At 46.5% G+C, this 18,280-nt stretch overlaps 2 protein-coding genes across 24 annotated transcripts in view; one reads left to right on the top strand and one right to left on the bottom strand.

The window, feature by feature from the left end:
- The window catches only part of COMT (catechol-O-methyltransferase), a 38,138-nt gene extending 32,213 nt beyond the window's left edge, over nucleotides 1-5,925 (top strand). For all 6 annotated transcript variants that reach the window (XM_090062557.1, XM_090062555.1, XM_090062559.1 and 3 more), the window contains exons 4-5: nucleotides 2,559-2,690; nucleotides 5,618-5,925. In XM_090062557.1, the coding sequence (XP_089918683.1) occupies nucleotides 2,559-2,690; nucleotides 5,618-5,797 (312 nt within the window). In that variant the 3' untranslated portion in view covers nucleotides 5,798-5,925. The remainder of the gene's footprint in view (nucleotides 1-2,558; nucleotides 2,691-5,617) is intronic.
- Nucleotides 5,926-9,705: 3,780 nt separating this feature from the next.
- ARVCF (ARVCF delta catenin family member) overlaps nucleotides 9,706-18,280 on the bottom strand; it is a 444,623-nt gene continuing 436,048 nt past the window's right edge. For 17 of the 18 annotated variants that reach the window (XM_090062536.1, XM_090062534.1, XM_090062537.1 and 14 more), the window contains 2 exons: nucleotides 18,148-18,261; nucleotides 9,706-15,371 (listed from right to left, as the gene is read on the bottom strand). In XM_090062536.1, the coding sequence (XP_089918662.1) occupies nucleotides 18,160-18,261 (102 nt within the window). In that variant the 3' untranslated portion in view covers nucleotides 9,706-15,371; nucleotides 18,148-18,159. The remainder of the gene's footprint in view (nucleotides 15,372-18,147; nucleotides 18,262-18,280) is intronic. The other variant, XM_090062538.1, reaches the window with a different exon arrangement.

Below are 18,280 nucleotides of genomic sequence, written 5' to 3' on the forward strand. Positions count from 1 at the left end.
GAAAACATCTTGTGAGTTTGGCCCATTCCCTAATAATTGGTTATTTCTGTAGGCAGATGACCTGGAGATGGGCCATAGGAGCATGGACCTGGAAGGGGCCTCACTGAATTCAAGTCCCCTGCCATCACACATAACTATCTCATATCATCCTTCTCATTAACTCATCAAGCTTAGTCTTAAAACTAATTAGGTTTTCACCTCTCCTGCTCCAATTCAAATGTTGCTCCAGGATTTGGCTTTTCTGATCACTAGAAACTGTTCATGTAAATCTCCAGCCTGCCTCCACCCATGGCCAGCTAATCCCCGTTTGTTCTTGTGCCAGCAATGTCCGTCAGCGTAAGCAGTTCTCTCTCTCTCTGGATTTATTTCCCTGATATGTATCTAGAGCAGTAATTCTTTACCAGGATACCTGGAGACCCTTTCAAGGGTGCTCACAAAGTTAGCACTCTCAGGTGTTCAACCACAATTCGCAAGATAAACCTAGAGGTTTCACAGAAGAATCCATAGTATTACACCTATTCTGACCTGCTGTGGTCTCTCTGACTTCTTTGCATCAGAGGAATTTCTCTACTATTTTTCTGTAGTCAAAAAACAAGTCAAAACGAAGATCTTACATTTTCTGAGGCATGCCTCAAGTCTTAAAGGTTGAGAACCACTGATCCAAAAAGCAATAGTCTCCCTTCTCATCCTTCATTTAGCAATTTTTGAACAAGTCATGATCTTTTTTTAATGCCCTCTCCATGACCCTGATCATCCCCGGAGCCCTTTTTTTATGGCCATTCTGGTTCAAATCCATCTTTCTTGAGCGTGCATAACCACAGTCTTCCAAATGAGGTGTCACCAGTACCTTGTACAACGGCATTAATACTTCCCTACTTGTACAGAAAACCCCTTACTTTATCCATCCTAAAACTGCATTTGCTTTTTTTGCAGCTGCATTGACAGTGCATAAACTTTTTTGTGATTAACAAATGCATCCGTTTCCTCCTCTCTTGTTTTCCCCTGATGAGGCCCTGTCTAACAGCAGGAATTCTTGTTGTTAGCCCCACGTACATGAGCTTACACTTTGTACTATTCCTGTGGTCGTACTCAAGGTGATCCCATTCTTCCTATCTGAGATTCCTGTTCTCTGTATTAACAACATTTCTGTATTAAATGTCATTGGCAGATTTCATTAGCAGACTCACTTTTTGTGCCAAGGTCATTAATGATATATATTAAATAAGATCCCAGATCAATTCTTGAAGAATTCTGGCAAAATTGACAGATCGGTTTCTCAAAGATCTGTTGTGGTCTCCCCATTAGCCAGTTCCTTGCCCCTCCTGCCCCATCGGACTAGCAGCTTCCCACATGGTGCCACATCAAATGTCCAGCTGATATTACCTTGTGGTTTCCTCATTGCACGGTTACCTTTCCGCCTGTCTGCATTCATTCTTGTCTGCTTCGATTGTCAGCTCCATGGGACCAGGAACATTTTGTTGTGTGAGAGTCTGGCACCTAGGACAGTGAAGTCTGTGCATGAGTAGTGCCCCTAGGGGCTACAGTAATGCAAGTAATAAATAGCAACAATCACACTGCGAATAGCTTGGGGTTTTGGCATCCAATCACAATTTTCTGATCCGTGATCGGTTATTAACTAGTGACCTCAAACAACACTGCTGAAAATGTCACTGTATTATCACAATAGTCTAAGCTAAAACATTGATTCCCTGATATAAACTAGAAGCTCCAAATCAATACTGAGGTTTCACTGACAAAAGATTTGGACTGTATCATTCAGGCTGCTGTGGGGTCAAAGGCAGCAACTTAAGTGTCCTTCCCAATCGACTCCAAACACTGTTCAGTCCTTTTCTTTTTCTTGAACAAAGGTTGAAATAACAGCTCTGCATAAAGTTGCGTTTTCCAGCTCTGAGTTAATCTACTGATCAGTTATGATCCATAAGCCAACAGCCAGACTTCTCTGACTTTGTTTTTTTATTCACACCATATGGTACCTGCTTAACGAATGCAGGTGCTTCAGTGTCGTATAGCTTGTGCCAATAAACCTCTAATCAGGATGCGATGGTTCCTACCCTGCTTGTACTCTCCGCTGACTGTGAATTAGAGCAGAGTGTTATTTTACTCAGAACTGTGTACCAGCCTAAACAATCTCAGTCTTTTTAACCTCCCCTCTGTACGACCCGTTTCCTTTGGGCTAGAAGGCGCGACTGAATGTGACTGAAATTCCAAGCTAAGTCAAACACTTTTCATCTGTGGATTCCCCTGTGGATAGCAGAGAGCCACATTACCCAACAGAGCCAAGGTCGCAGATTTCCTATAATTGCACAGAGAGAAAAAACATTTTGAAAAAAAATAATTGAGTCAATTTATCAAAAAAGCCCATGTGGCCCAAACCCAGCCAGCACAGTTCAGCTGAACTCATACACAACGGCTATTAACATGATCACTGAAGTCTGACCACAACTTAAGAAGAGCTAGGGGCATCATGCGTAAGAGAGAAAGATAAAAAAAAAAAAAAAACGGTTCACTTATTAACCAGAGATGAATTTCCTTTTCAGGTCAAAATTCTAGAAGGCCCTTCAGAGGAAATTATCCCACAGTTGAAGAAAAAGCATGAAGTGGATACACTGGATTTTGTCTTTCTCGACCATTGGAAAGAAAGATACACACCAGATACTATCCTGTTGCAGGTGAGTTGAGCCAACTTCAGTCCTAACAGTCAAGTAGTACCTGTCTAAACTTCTACAAAATCTGCACCCCCCCGCATAACATTTGCCCTCCCCATAATGTTTGCCAAGTGCCAATTTCCTATAAACGGGGAATATCACGCATCACTAGGTCTTGTAGCAAGTACATGGAGATGTGACAAAAGGAAGCAGAACCCGATTCACAGTGGTGCATGAGGCCCTCAAAATGCTGTGTATCCTCAGCTGGGCACTGAGGATACACAGTATCTTTCAGGGGTTGCTCTGCTATCTCCAGCCTCAGAGCCTTGGTTTCCTGTATGACAGACGTGAAAGAGAAATCCCAACCAGAGCTGCCCATCAAAGTCCAGGTCTGGATCTGAACTTCTTTGCTTCAGCCTCTGTGAACCAGACTAACTTAGAACACTTGACCCCAGATGTCTTGAAAAGCAGAGAAGTTCAGATGCCAAACCCTGACTTCAAATTTGGACCCTCTTCTAATATCCTGATGGGAAACTGCCCTGGCTGTGCTTTCACAGGGATGTGCTGCCACCAGCGCCTCTTGATGGGATTCTCTCCTTGTAACACACTTTGTCCCAATTTCGACACATCACTTGGGTCTTCTTGCCACCTCTTTGGCTGTGGAGCAGCCCTTAGCGCTATGCAGAATTAAACCATCCTGGGCACTCGTTGCAGTTCACATTCTTTTCCATCCACGACTTGGAGTGAGGAGTGTCAGCCAAAAATGAAGGCGATAGTGTTACGGTTCTGTCATCGCCATGATGGGATATGCAAGATTGGTTTGCTAATATCTTTTATAGGACCCACAGTGTAGTTGGGAGATATGTTAGATAAACTTTCAGACACAGTAAAAGAGAACAGCTACTGCGACTTTGTTACAAAGCTAGATGGCCACAGTAGCAACAGCAAATTGCGGGTTGGTTTGACCAACCAGTAATGACAAACTAGAACTGTTAAGGATCTTGGGGGTAATTCCAAATGGCATCAAAATAACCCAGCAATTAATCACAGCGTCTATATTTATAAAACGGCACATAAGGAGATATTATCCCAGAGAGCATCAGGAGTGCCATTAAACCTAGAGAGCTGGTGATTACCAAATAGCTAATTAGAAGGAAATGCCAGCTTCAGTTGCAGTTACATTCTCCACAAATATCTACCCGCTTGGGGCACGCTCTTACTTTCAAATCAGCCAGTACTTCACTGACAGCCTCGCAGTGCCTACATCCCCCCTTGGTCAAAGAGCATCAGCTTCAGTGCCCACTAGGATTCAACCACGGCTGTCTGGTAAACTCCCATCATTTCTCATGTTGCCCCTCTCCTTCTCCAGACAGCTGTTTAAATAGGGAAGGTTTGCTTGGGAGAGGGTTTTTTTTTTAAAGAAACTTAGCACTGAATTTTCCTTTCAGTAACTGGAAGAGAGTAACTGTTTTCCTTTCCCCTGAAATGTCTTCCTCAGCACATATCTTCCCTTTTAAGCTTGCTGTGAAACTGCTTCCAAGCTCCCTGGTATTTGGAGGGCTAGAATGTCCTTTTTCATCACCAAGCCCTCAGAAAACAGCCAAAGCAAAGTTTTGAGTCATTTAGCTCCATCCTCCTCAGCAGTTTCTGGTTGCAAACCACAGCACTGTTTTGCTTACTCTAACAAATGAATTCAGTGCAGCAGTGCTAGGGGATTTTAGCTGAGATAGCCGAAGTAAATACCCATGAGGTTTCCCCCAAGCAGAAAGAACATGTTGCTATGGCATTTCTAATGAGCATTTCAGATGGCCCATGTTGTTCCCCCTTTCCCACAGTGCTGGAGCAAGGTCCTCGACACAGGGACCAGATTTCAGTGGTGTTGCGATGATACAGCAGCTCAGGGCGGGGAAATACAGCTGGAGAAATACCATTTCCACTCCTGGGTTTCTAATCCACTTAGTGAGAATTACAGACCGGGGGACACACACTGCAGACCCATCACTTCTGTTCTGCCTTGTGCACCATTAAGGGCTCAGTGTGGTGAGCTAACAGCTTCTAGTCTATCCAGTCTGCTTAATACAGATGACCTCGTAAGGACCCAAATCATCCACAGTGTCCTGAAGCTGTTAAGGAGCACCCTAAAGAGTGTCCAGCAAGTGCTTCTTGTTACTGTAGCCAGGAAATGCTGCTGGGGCTTTTATTGCTGGTAAGCTCAGGGAGGCAATTTCTGTTCATTTGTTCAGGAAAGATACAAGTAAATACGGTCAGAGAACTGCTTCTGAACGTCACTGTGTGCGGCACGATGATAATTGTGCCGCAGGGCTCCTTGGAGCATGCCGGCCTGTCCCTTTGGGGCCCTGCCACCCAACAAAACAACAGGGCAGCTGGGCCAAGGGTCAGCAAGCCAAGGAGCTCTCAGTTTTCAGTGCACTTTTTCTCATAGTAGTGTTGGTGCCTGACTGAGGCTGTCCTCACCAGAAGGCTTCACGAACATGTGCGGGGGGCTTTTAACCTGCTTATGCTAAAATGCTTTTTCCACGCATTCATGTAACACATGAAGAAAGCCCTGAGACACTGTAGGAAAACCCTCCAAATGTTACCCAGCAAAGCGCTGTCTCCTGAACTCCCCCCAGAGACGTAGCCTTAAACCATGCTAGGCCCTTGGGCATTGCAACAGGCTGTTGAATCTGAACCCTAATGATGTCAGGCTCCCATGAGCATCATTAAGGCTTTTACTGCTGATCATGTTAGAAGAAAGATCCAGCTTTTCAGAACTTTTTTGAAGAGTGGCCCCTCCCTCCATGTCAAGCTTATATTAGAACCTGTTACTTTGGGAGCTCATTTGAGGATGAAATGTTTCTCATGAAAGCATATTGCACATGTACTAAAAAATATCTTAGCCCCTTCTACAGCAAAGAAAATCACTTAGAACAACTCTGTCTTCTTTCTAGGAATGTGGCTTGCTGAGGAAGGGCACGGTTATCCTGGCTGACAATATAATCTGTCCTGGGGCTCCTGAGTTCATTAACTACATCCGCAACAACAGTCATTTTGTGTGTTCGAACTACCCGTCTCACCTGGAGTACATGAAGGTCAAAGATGCCATGGAGAAGGCCGTGTTTCTGGGATAAAATGAAGCCCTTGGTACCCAAGTGCCGTTTCAAAAATTGTAAATGCAACTGCACAGGTTAACTGTGTTCGTGCGTCAAGTTTCGCTTTCTGTATTTCAAGGCCTGTAATTAAAGCAAATTCTAACAAATGGAGTTTGGAGGAGGGGGAAACCAAGATTTAGAGTGGGAGTAAAAACAAGGTAACTAGCCAAAGATGAGATGGAGAAGCCTGCTTTTATCTTTTCACGTGGCCTTCCCCACCCCAGATAACACTTCCCTTAAGTCAATCTCTGTGTTGCCAAACAGCAAAAATAATCTTTTTATTTTGAGTTCAACCCCCTAAGAGCCAAGAGTGAAACAGAAAAATCACAGCAGCTGCTGAGAGCTTGTGTCCCACAGCCAAACAGACTAATCGCTCTTGAGAAAGAAACACCCCGTTGGCAGGGAAGGAGTACTTCAGCAGCATTGGTTTTGCTGAATTACTGGCAAGGCGCTGCTGGGAAGAATCCTACAGTTACACCACAGATATTCGAGGGCGGCTACTGGTAAAACGACACTGTGGCCTGTGCTGGAGGAAAGGCAGACTGGGACTGCCTGCCAGCAGGGGCTGGCATTGGGAGGGAGAAAAGACTGCTGCGGGTGGTGAAACCCAGCTGGACCGTGGACAACCCGGTAGGTAGCAAGGAGGGGAAGGCTATAAGAGCTGGATGAGCCAAAGGATACGTTCGCAGAAGACAGGGAACAACTTCTTTTAACAAAGTGCTCAAACTACGTAAACTGCCAAGACCTTGTTCAAATGCCGTTTTCCAGCCCTTTGCATAGTACCTAAGAGAACTCACCTCCTTGGGGGGCAGGGCATGTTTCTTCCCCTGGGTCAAGTGCTGGGTAACCAGAAGGTGCTCTCTAATGGGACACAACAGGCTGTGCCTTTCTGTACACCCTGGGTAATATTAATGCTATGGTAAAGTGCTGTCAGTACTCAGTGTTAGTGTCATCAAGGTACGAGGCCGCGCTCCAAGTAACTTTTCTGTCCTGAATGGTGCGCTAATTCAGTGGCACGTCTCAGAGTGCCCCTTGATGTGGTAGGATAATGCAATGTTGACATTCGTAAATAAAAATAAGGGGGAAAACGACTTGTGCCGTTACTGAGCAGGAGTATGAGGCACCATTTTGCTTCATATGGACTCTGGCCAGCTTCAGGCACTTTGATCCATGGTTCAGCAGCAGAAATGAACCCTAGCGTCAGCACTCTGGAGACACACCACCCCTTTTCCTATTCTGGAGTTGGACCAGCATATCTTTGGCCATCTCCTTTTGTGGGCTACTGCACTGAGGCATTGTTGATTCTGGAGAGAGTTATGCCTCCAGGTCAGTGACAAAAATGCCCTATGGGACAGGTTGGGAGGTCAGATTGAAGGTGAACAGAGCAAACCATAATAACCCAATAAGCTTTCTTGCAAAGACCCATGATGAAGCAAAACCATGGGAGTACCTAGTTATTATAGCTCAGAAAAGCCCATGGCTTCTCAAGCTGCAGGAGACCAGTGGCCCACAGTCCAGATTGCCTCCAACCACATATACTGCGTAGGGGAAGGTGAAAACCTCAGCACCCAGAGCAACTGTTCAATGCTGTAACTGTGCATGAGTGCATGTGCAGTCCTCTTCTGAGTTTCCACCTCACACTCTGAGATTAGCACAAAGGACTTCAAGCAATGTGCATAGCTACGCATGCAGTGAGTCATCATGGGAACAACACACTATCATCAGCCCACAGTCTTTCAAATATAAATTGTTTGTAAAGCTGATTTTAAACAGTCTGCAAATATTTGCAGAGACAAGAACATTTACAAGCCCATCTACATCCTTGAGCAACTGGTCAGGGTGTGTGGGGGGGCTGGGCAATGCTCATAGGGACACAAAATATTTTTCTGTGCATCTTATAGGTTGTAACTGTGGCAGTCCTCTTCTGTTTTCAGCCTACTTGCCTGTGATTAGATTTAAGCCATGGCAGGTGGCCACTGATGACATCAAACCCATGTCCAGGGCCACATGCCCCTTCTGCTCAGAACTTGTCTGTTGGGCTAGTGCTGCATGCAAGAGGTCTGAAGCCGAACAAAATACTGGGAGATCACGTGCAGGTCAAAAGACGCAGCCCTTTTCTCTACCCACCTAGAAAGAACTAGGGAAAAGTGTTCCCATGTCTTAGCCAACAGGACTTTAGCTTGCTCGTGTGCCCATGCCCTCAGCCAAGTGAGTGACACTGGCAGGGTCTCCCTGGTCCCAGTCCTGTGTGCAATGCAGAAGAACAAGGCTAAGTTCCCCTCACAGACAGTCTGCAGCTAAGATACACCTGGAAATTTTTAACCTTGCTTGTGTCCCTCTGACTTTTCATTTCCTGGTCAACCTGTACCACAACCTCGACACTGCACAGTAACTACGAGCAAGGCTTTTACCACAAGGAGCCAAAAATCCTGGCGACCACTGCTGCAACGATGAGCTCTTCACTCAAGTTTCTCTTGAGATCTGAAACAGGTGAGGGCTGTGATATTTCATGCTCACTGTTCCCAAGTTAACCTTTCACCTCTGGGACTCGGCTCTTCAAATCTTCCCCAGCTGTGATGAGCTGGAAATTAAATTACTCTGACAGCCATAAAAGGTCACCTGTTGAAACAACATGTTTGTCTGGGCTCAATGTCTTACCTGCCATACCTACTATTTATTGCCGCATAATACATCCAAAGTACAAAAATCTCAGGTTAATCAGTGCAGCAGAAAGCTGGAGCTACCTCTGAAGAGTCAGTCTGAGCTGAGGAGTCCTGCCCCTCGCCACGTGACTTCCAGAATCAGATGCTTCCTTCTGCATAGACAAGAACAGCTGGTGATTTTACATAATTTTCGGGGATGCCTTCTGGACATCTGTGATCTAGACATTTGAAGATAAATTCCCCACTGCTGTTATTAGCAAACATCCACAGCTAAAGGCTTTTGGACCCTCAAGACAGTAACACAGGCAGTGGTACAATGAAGTTTGAACACGTATTAGATGTTTGGTCTCTGACATGTAGTAATATTTAGTGTTTAACTCCCGGAGACAACTCCATCTCCACTCATTGCCAGAACCCTGCTGCGTGCTATTACTCCTACAGCTTTTTGCTGGACTCTTGTTTTGCTTGAGTAGTGAAGGTCAGCAAGTGCGATGGCACATCAGTCTGCCTGTTGATCTTATCAACACTGACGAACTTGTTGGGGAGAGTCAGCCCCCACGGGTGTTGCTCCAGTTTGTCAGTGGTTGGCCATAATCTGTAGCATCCAATTTATCTTTTCAACATCTGGGCTAGGTCACCCTCCAACGCAGCAGCAAAGCAATTCTCCAGCATCCCCCAACAGCATGGCAAGAGAAAAGGGTAAACGAAGCTTTCAACAAAAGCTTGTGTCTCGCTCCAGCAAGTTTATGAGACCTCAGTCATCTGTGTGTGTGCATGTGTGTGTGTGCATAAATAAAATAAATAAACGCTGTGCACACATTCATACACATTCACGTGCATTTTGCAGATGTGAAGTGTAAAGGTTGTGTCAGCATAAGCTGGGAAAGGTCCATTATCTCACAAATGGGAAAGCCATCAGGAAGTTATCCTTGCCAGTTCAAATGTGCAGTCCTTCAAACAGATATTTCTTTTTGTATCTGAGTGAAACCGTGATCTACACTCAAGCCATTACATGCTTTTCTGCTGCAGCAGATGGCCTCTGCATCCCAGTTTGTAGCTGTAGCACATTACAGCATGTCTTCATTACCACAGGCCTTTTCCTACCTCACTCAGTGCTGGATTGAGCTAGGTCTCAAGGACCCCGTCGGGGTGAGTGCTGTTACAAGGCCAGGGAATATTTCGGACAGCTGATGTAATAAACAAAAATAACCAGTGGCACGTGTATTCTTTCCAGGCATGATTTATTGAAAACACACCAAATTGTTAGTTATCCTACACACCTGGTTGCTAACAAGCAGTCTACTTGTCTGTGTTACAGAAAGTTCCTATAGTAATACATTCTGTCATGGTAACATTTGTTCTATGAAAAGCATAATCCACCTTTTTTTTCCCTTCTTAACTCTTAAAATCAAACCATTCTACGTTTCAGTTTATAGTACAGTGTAAATACAATGCAAAAACCCACCAGTCTAAACTACAGAGATAATGTTGAGTAGTATTACAGAAAACACATTGGTGATTTGTTTTTTGTTGGGTTTTTTTAATTTTTTTTTTTATTTTCCTACCATGAAAATTTTAAGGCACATGATAGTTACAAACACATTAGCTACTAATTACCAGTAAGCTTCTTAGTCTAGTTTTGTTGTTGTTTTTAAGGATGATATCCTCTGCCAGGATGGCAGGCTTTGCAGTAGATGCTCCTTCCTCCTCATCACCGTGAGATCGCACTTCTGAACATCCTACCCCAATGGAAAATTTAAGATAGAAAAAAAAAAGGTTCATAATACCTTCCCTTAATACACTAGATTAGTTACTGTACCGGTAATCAGAGACAACCTCTGTGAAAGGTAGGGAAACACCAGATTTTAGGAGCATTGAAGTGAAGAGACTTTGCCAGAAACTATACATATATAAACACCGTCAGGAGTACGTGAGAGACCCAACCCCCAATGCACAAAAAAGTATGGGCTCAAGATATTGGCACATTATGGTTTTCACAGAAAGAGTGAGGACATGAGCAGTTTGACAGACAGAAGGTATTAGAACCAACTCTCATTAGTACATCCACTGGCCCTGGAAGCTTCGCCTACTCTATCTAGGGTTTTATAATGTGCTCATCTTTCATTGGTAGCTGAGCCAAAACCACACAATAAGCTGCAGGTAACTAATGAAAGGGGCTCACTTCGTCCTAAAGCTCCAGGAGTTGCAGCAGGATGAAAAAGTACTTTGCATGCCACACTTCACCTTTCTCATCAGCACTGGCAGGAGCTGACTACATTGGTGGAAGCAAACGTGCACACCACGGCTTTCAGGCATCTCCCTGTCCCGGCGCTGAACCAGGTCCTTTCACGGTGCTTCAACAGCGTTAAGGAGACACAAAGTTGCTTTGAGAAGCATTGGAGGAATCCATGGGTAGCTGCAAGACAGCACAGCTAGGTCTATGCCACATGCTGGAGGCAGTATCCCTGGGTAGACGAAGCAGAGCTGGGGCAAGCAAGTGGTGTGTCTGCAACACGATGTGCTCCATGAACCTACAGCTGGAGAAGTTGCCCCAAGGGACTGTTCCAGCCAGCGTTAGCAACAGCAGTCCTGGAAATGACCCAAATCTTGGACTCGCACATGGCTAGCCGCTTCAGGAACAGCGCACCAGAAAACCAGCTCAGAGCCTTGCCTTTGCCCACCCCTCCTGGATCCTGCACTGAGCACAGCCAGCCAGACCCGGGGACAGGAGCCTGCAAGCGCGGCAACCTTCTGGCTCTCCACAGCCACTGCTCAAACGTGCAGCGGGCAAAACTACAACCCCGGGCCACGGCAGCTCCAGCGCCGTGGTCTCTTGTCTGCTCCCCGCCTTGGAGACTCAGGACATACCCCACATTATCACAGCCTTTGCTTGGGCAGAACGGCTCCCTCCTGCTTTTGTTCAGCAAGAAACCTGCATCCAGTATTCTGCTTGCTGCTCCATACACACTCCCCGCTACAACCTGTGGTGCCTTCTCAACCCCTCACACCTCTCTCTGGTCCGATGCCCGCCGTGGACCACGGTGCCGGAGGCTGGACTGGGTGGGAAGGCAGTGAGAGGCTGCGCGCTCCGTCACAAGCCCTGGAGGAACCAAAGACCTACACCGGGGACACCAGATCTGCTGGACTTCAGGCCTGTTTCTTGCACATGCTACTCTGTAATCACATACCCTCCTTTCCATGCAAACCCAGCTAAAACATCCACTGCTGTTTTCATCCACATCCCGTCACTTCTCAAGTGTGGCCCGTCCATCCTTGGCGGGGAACAGCGAGAGTCATAACGACACACGTTCTGACAGGGCCAGTACTGTAGGGACTTACTGGCCAGCTGCTGCTGCCAAAAATCAAGCCTGCCCCAGTACATTTCTGTGAGTAAATGTCCCTGCGACCTGGCCTGGTGAGCCAGTCACTGAATGGGCATTGCCTATCTTGTGAGGCCCTGATCCAAGGTGATGACAGGGCAGAACAAGAGTCCCTCTGCCTTGGCCTCTGGCTGGTGGGAGTGCATGCGATTCAGCCCCAAGACCTGCCTCCCCACTCAGTTGTCTAAGGCAGTAGTCTCCAAACTTTTTTGATTGCGCACGCCTATCAGTAAAAAATTTTCGAGCACGCACCCCCAATCTATGTATTAACTGGGCACACGTAAACTGCAATAGAAGTTTTAATATTTTCTTCCCCCACCCCAATGGATCGTCTCGTGTGCACCCCTGGGGTGCGCACGCCCCACTTCGGAGACCACTGGTCTAAGAAACGGCTTGGGGACCAAGATTGCAATGTACACCGTTCGTTTCTTGTTATCGCTGCATGTCCCGAGTGAAGTTTTGCTGTGCCGAGCGTTGGCTGAGCCACGTGACGCCTGTGAGCAGTCCTGCCGCTCCCAGCCGACGTTTCCCCTTTGGGCAGCCGTAGCAGTGACTTCGGAAACAAACAGGAAACAAAAGGAAAGAGCAACTGGTGCTAATGGTTCTCAGAAGCTGGTCTCATCTCTTCTCATCTACGGGGGTGGATCTGATGGCAACAGAAAGGACTTTTGGAGGCTAATTCTGCTTCTCAAAGGCCCCGCAGTGGTTTTCATTTGGCCCATTGTTGAGAGAAAAGGCCAGCTGCCCAACTTGGCTTCTGATCTTGAGGCTGAATGTCCCCGTAGCGTGTGGCTGATTTCACTTTGGGACTTGCTCTGGGTAGGAGTTCATGCGAGTCTAATGGCCTCTGGGTCCCTCCCCTGGTCCAGTCCCTGCAGCCGTGGCTCTCATGCTGTTTTCTCTGCTCCCCTCTTGCTGGCTCTCGGATTATGGTACGATTAGATGCTGTAAAGTCTTATCAGAAAAGTCTTAAAAGAGTCAGCTTATGCTTTTCAATGATGTCCTGCTCAGACTCCTTTGGTAAATACCGTGATAAAAGCAACCTGGGACTTGCAGATCGCAGGGCCCCTCCGTCGACCCTCCCTTACTAATAAGCTACAAAGCAGGTTCTGTTGCTAACTGCTGGAGAAAGTGTTTAAAAAAATCCTTTGATATACAAAAAGAATACACCAAGTACAGAAACAAAAGCGTAGAAAACTCTTCTGCCTAACAGCCGTGTTAAAAGACTCTCCGCTTATCGGCAGGACAAGTATGAAAAGAGCACCATTGTTAGAATATACAGTAAAACTAGGTATCTTGTTTCACTCGCCACACTTTATACCTCGGTGTAGAAAAATGCGTCCCCAGTTCCAATCCAATGACTCTCACTTTGCTTCCCCAGACCTGCTAAGCATCTTTGGCCCAACATGAGTCTCATGAAGGTAAAAGTAACCAGTCACTGCAATCTGACTTTGCTCCCAGCAACATCACTGCCCTCAGGACCCAGGAGTCACCCTCCCATACGTAGGCTGACGATGGGGAGTCGGGGGAAAAAGTCACGTGCGGGTCATTCTAACTGCTGACAGCTTCTGGCATCGGTCTTTCCCTGAATCAACAGAAATGCTTCCTTCTCCTGCAAACTACTTTACATGGTTTTGGCAACCTATCCTCTGCACAACAATATATATATATTTATATATATTTATTTATTTATATATATGTATTCATGTCAAATTTTATTATACTCAAGAAGATACAAAGCTCTTGACGCTTGCTTTTTTTTAGTTTTTTAAATTTTTTTTTTTTTTTTTTACAAAAAATTTAGACGCTTACTATTACAGTAATATTTTTAGGGGTTTATGTCTGGGGGGGGGTTGTTCTTTTTTTTTTTTGGTTTGGTTTTTTTTTTTTATTCTTTTTTCATTTTTAAATTACAAAGGAAACAGCAGGCACTGAAAACCCCAAATTAAGTTTGCTTGATTCAAAAATGTGCTTTCCAATCACACTGGCTTTAGGAGCTTGTCAGAGTAAACGTAGCAACCGACCAACAACAGGAACTCAACAAACAAAGCAGAAAGCGTCCACTACTACTTGAAAGAGAGAATAGATTCCCGTTGTCCCCTGTCACCCTCCCTGGATCAACAACCCAAGGAGGCCAAAGATTTGCGTTTAGTACATTGCATCACCAGATACCGAACATGCAAAATGAGTTCTTGTCGGGTGAACAGTCTCCCTACGCAGACAGCCCACCGGCCTACTCGGTGCCTCGAAGCAGACTCTCTGCAGCCAGTTGAGTGTTACCCTGACCGACATGAGCACAACCTCAAAATGAAAGAAACAGTACAAAACCATGATGGTGATGATTTTTCTGGGAAAAAAATACAGTTCCCTTTGTAGCACTCTTCAAGATCTACAGCCAAAACCAAACATGGATCCCATAGCAATCATGTCTACTATTAAAATATAAAGGAAGGAACCATCTAAAGCTTCCAGCGTGTTCCCATTTCACCTCCCTAAATGAGGAAGCAAGCTTCAGTTTCTCTCCCAAGTGTTTCCAGCTATGGCAAAGAAATGATATTAAGGATTCAATCACCATTAACCCAACATTGATACACTTAAAAATAAAAACTCGTTACTGTGAACATCAGGAACAGTAAAGATAAACAGTCAGCCAGCTCCATTTCTTAGCATAGTTTTCTGAATTAGGGACAGTGAAAACTTCAATGAACTGTTTACATATGTGGAAGTAAAAACAGAGCCATTGCAGAATTCAAAAGGCAGAAGTATTGTACACCAGATAATAATGATAATATAGCACAGTGTGATATCGCTTAGTCTAATAGCAGATTATACAGCTTGCATCAATTTCTCTCCAGTTCATTCAACCAGCATTTAATAGTTTCTGTTTTATTTTTCTCTTTCATTAAAATCCAACAAACCCAACTCCACATTCCTGTACTTCTTGTGGAAAAAAACAACAAACAGAACACGACCTCAATATTAGTCAAAAACCCCTAAATAAAATTTTCAAAAATTTAAATTCACAGTTCAAAAACAAAAACCCCCAAAAGAAAAGTGCTATTGTCTTCACGGCTACACCTAAGGGAGATTTCAGATATTCTGCAGTTCCTCTTTCACTTGCAAAGTCATCCTTTTCCCCATCACATGACCTTCTCTTCTCATGCTCGGCACCACCATCAAGAGTCATCTGAGAACCTAACCAGTTAGACGTAAGCTTGTCTGTTGTCTTCGAGGGGGTGGGAGGTGGGGGCGGGGGGCGGCTATGTCTGATGGGAATATAACTGAGTTTTAAAAGAGCAAATTGTCTTGCTGTAAGGCATGGTGCTCCAGGGTTGGCTGATGGCAGTCGGCTGCGTTTTCTCCCCACACCCTCCTAGAACCTGCAGACTGTTCAACGATGCAGCGCCCTCTGAATCTGTATGGCAGTGGTGATATATGAGATCCTCTGTGTTGGTTCAAATATTTTTCCCCTCGATTGAAAAAAAAAAAAAAGGTTGTTGGACTCTAGCCCTGCAAAATAAAGGCAGAGCTGATTAATAGATGAATTTAATACACCCGTGTCTGCAAGCTCCAGCACAGGAGTATGAACAAAGGCAACACAAGGCTTGGAAGCTACAAAGGCCCATCCAATGCCAGAGATCCTTAATGGGGAGGCACTGGGGAAAAAAGGAACATTTAATCAAAAACGGCCACCCCCCACACCAATACCTTCTCTCCTTTGTGGGAACACGTGGAACCACTAGGCCTGGTCAAAGGCTTAAATCTCAGGCATTTGGAGCAAGAGAGAGTGTGATTTCCTAGTACAACATGAAGCCCTGCAAGACTGAGCCTGGCTGGAGGACCACTGCGGCAGAAATCCTGAATATTCAACAGCAACACTAGTGCTCCCTGAGCTTCACTCACTCAGCAGGGAGGCGGGGTGGATTTTCAGTGCAGCGCACAAGATGCGCAAACACCAGGAGCCGTGCGTCTGCCCTCTGCAGGGGCAATTTTCACCTCTCTGCAACGGGAACTTCTCTCGCGTAAGGCCGGAGGATTCCTAATGTGCCACATGGGGAAGTGCCACCATCCAAAACGGCTGGCCTCGGAGGACCCAAGGAGGTGGAGTGGTTTCATGCTCTGGCCTTTCACCTTGGGCGAGCTGGGCTCAAGTCAAGTGAGGAACCGCGATGGTCACACTGCAGCTCCTTCTAGCATGGGCGAGGGTGGCCCACGGGAACAGTGTCACTCCTCAGGACCGGAGCAGCAGAGGCAAAGGGCTGGGAGCGCCTTTGGAGGATGCCACAGCATTCGGTTCCCTGATGCCCATTTAACGGCAAGTCAGAGATTGCTTTTCCCCACCCGTTTCAGGTCTCAGAAGAGGAACAACATGAGCCTAAATTTGAGGCTTCAAAGATTCAGACTCCAAAGCTCCCTGCTAAAAGAGTCACCAGGAGGCTGTGACGTGCAGAGACGCACACTGTTGCTGGGGGTTATTGGTGTTACCAGGTTGCTCTATTAGCTATGCTGGAGCTCCCTGCCATTGTGCGCACCCTGGGGAGGCAGGAGGGCCACGTGCCCCCTTGGATTTGTGCGTGGGATGAAGGCGGGCTGCCCGCTGTGGGCTTAGGGTCAGGGGCTCTGCAAGCCTCTACCTGACAGGGGTGCTGGACCAGGGCCGTGCTCGGGGTGGGTGATGGCGGTTCTGGGAGGGGTAGCTATGGGGGAGAAGTGCTGGAAGCAGGAGCGGTGCTAGGGGAGTTGGGGGGGATATTTCCACCCCAAAATTCCCTGTAGCCGCCGCATAGCTACCCCTCCCAGCACCAGCACCTGCCCTGCACAGGTGAGTCCACTCTAAGCCCAGCCCTCCCACCAGGAAGAGGCCAGGACAGCCCCTGGCCCTGAGCCCATAGCAGGCAGCCCACCCTCCCCCTGCCCACAAATCTGTGGGGGCACATGCTCCCCCAGGGATGCGCAGAGCAGTGGGGAGCCAACCTCCCTCCCAACCTCCCCTCTTCCATCCCACTTCCAGCCCTGGGGGTCCTATGCACCACCTGCCCCTGCCCCACTCCCTTGCTCCCTCACCATAGCAGCCTCAATCTCCCCCTGAAAGATTTACCAGCTGGATGCTGCTCTCCAAGTGCCCTGCGGTAGTCCTGGCTGCATGTATGTGGCATTTATTGTTGACATTAATTGGCTACAGCTGCCAAAAATAGTCGATAATGTTAACTTCCCTTTTCCTGGTGCTAATCTGATATGCAACAATGGATCTGTCGCTGCTCCTCTAAAGGGGGCCCACAACTTTGATTTTGCCTGGGGCCCCAATAATCTTAATCCGCCTCCTAATGCCTCTTTCTCTGGACTGGGGTTTCCTCCCTGCTGATGAATATAATTTCCAGGTGGAATAAAAAGGCCGGACTCTGCAACGCTGGGCCTGGGAACAGCGGGTGCTCAGCATGTCTAGAAATCAGGCCTTAACGGGCTCTCCAGCATTTGATAGGAGAAGCACATGGTATATCCATCACAGTCCTCAAAGATCCTTCTTTCAGCACGGCCAGCAGCACTCTCTCTGCTGCTCTACACACAACGCTACATCTGACGGGTGACAGACTGGGTCCAGCACGGCAGCAGGAGGCACTAGCAGCAGCACAAGGGAGAAAGGTGGGCATGTTCTTAAGGAAGCTGACATATGAAGAAGACAAACAAGGGGACAAAACACTTTCTTGAGCTGCAGAGGAAGAGGAGGAGCTGGAGGTGGCTCTACTTTTAGTTGAGTGAATGAGGTCCTCCCCTTGGAGGAATTACTGTGTGCACAGCCACCGGCCTTCCTGCACACGGGCAGGGCCATGCAATTCCCAGGAGCCTCAGGGGAGAGCCAGAAATAGTCAGGATGTGCTTATCCTTGGGTCTCAGGCTAAAAGCTCATGATGATTCGCTGGGGGAGGGGGCGCAGGGAATGGAAGATAAACAGTTGGAGGCATTTTAGATCATCCAGAAAAATGCTATTCAGCTTCATTCCCATGGCCTAATAGCACAGATCCTTCACATTTCAGTTGACAGCCCATCGTTCAGGATATTAATTCGCTGTCTGGTTATTTGACAGGTTATTATTTAATCAAATGGCAGTGTTTTATTGTGTTTCATTATAAGCACACTGTGAAACAAACACCACCCTTATTCTAATGCATTTTTGTTTGCCTAAAAGGAACTAGTTAGCCGTTAGCCTTGGAGAGATTCCATAGCAATTCAGATCATGCACAATGAGACAAGTTAATCACTAGCACCAATTACCATTAAAAGGACCTACCATGCATGCAAATTAGACCCAGGAGTCAACAGGCTGGGGTTTAATGTCACGAGCATCCACCAGATTCACCGAAGCCCTGTTACTCCTGTTAATGTTTTTCCTATTTGTGTCATTCTGCAGCAAACAGGGTGAG

The sequence above is a fragment of the Crocodylus siamensis genome, chromosome 9, assembly GCF_052110815.1.
Source record: "Crocodylus siamensis isolate JL-2025a chromosome 9, ASM5211081v1, whole genome shotgun sequence".
NCBI classification, from domain to species: Eukaryota; Metazoa; Chordata; order Crocodylia; family Crocodylidae; genus Crocodylus; species Crocodylus siamensis.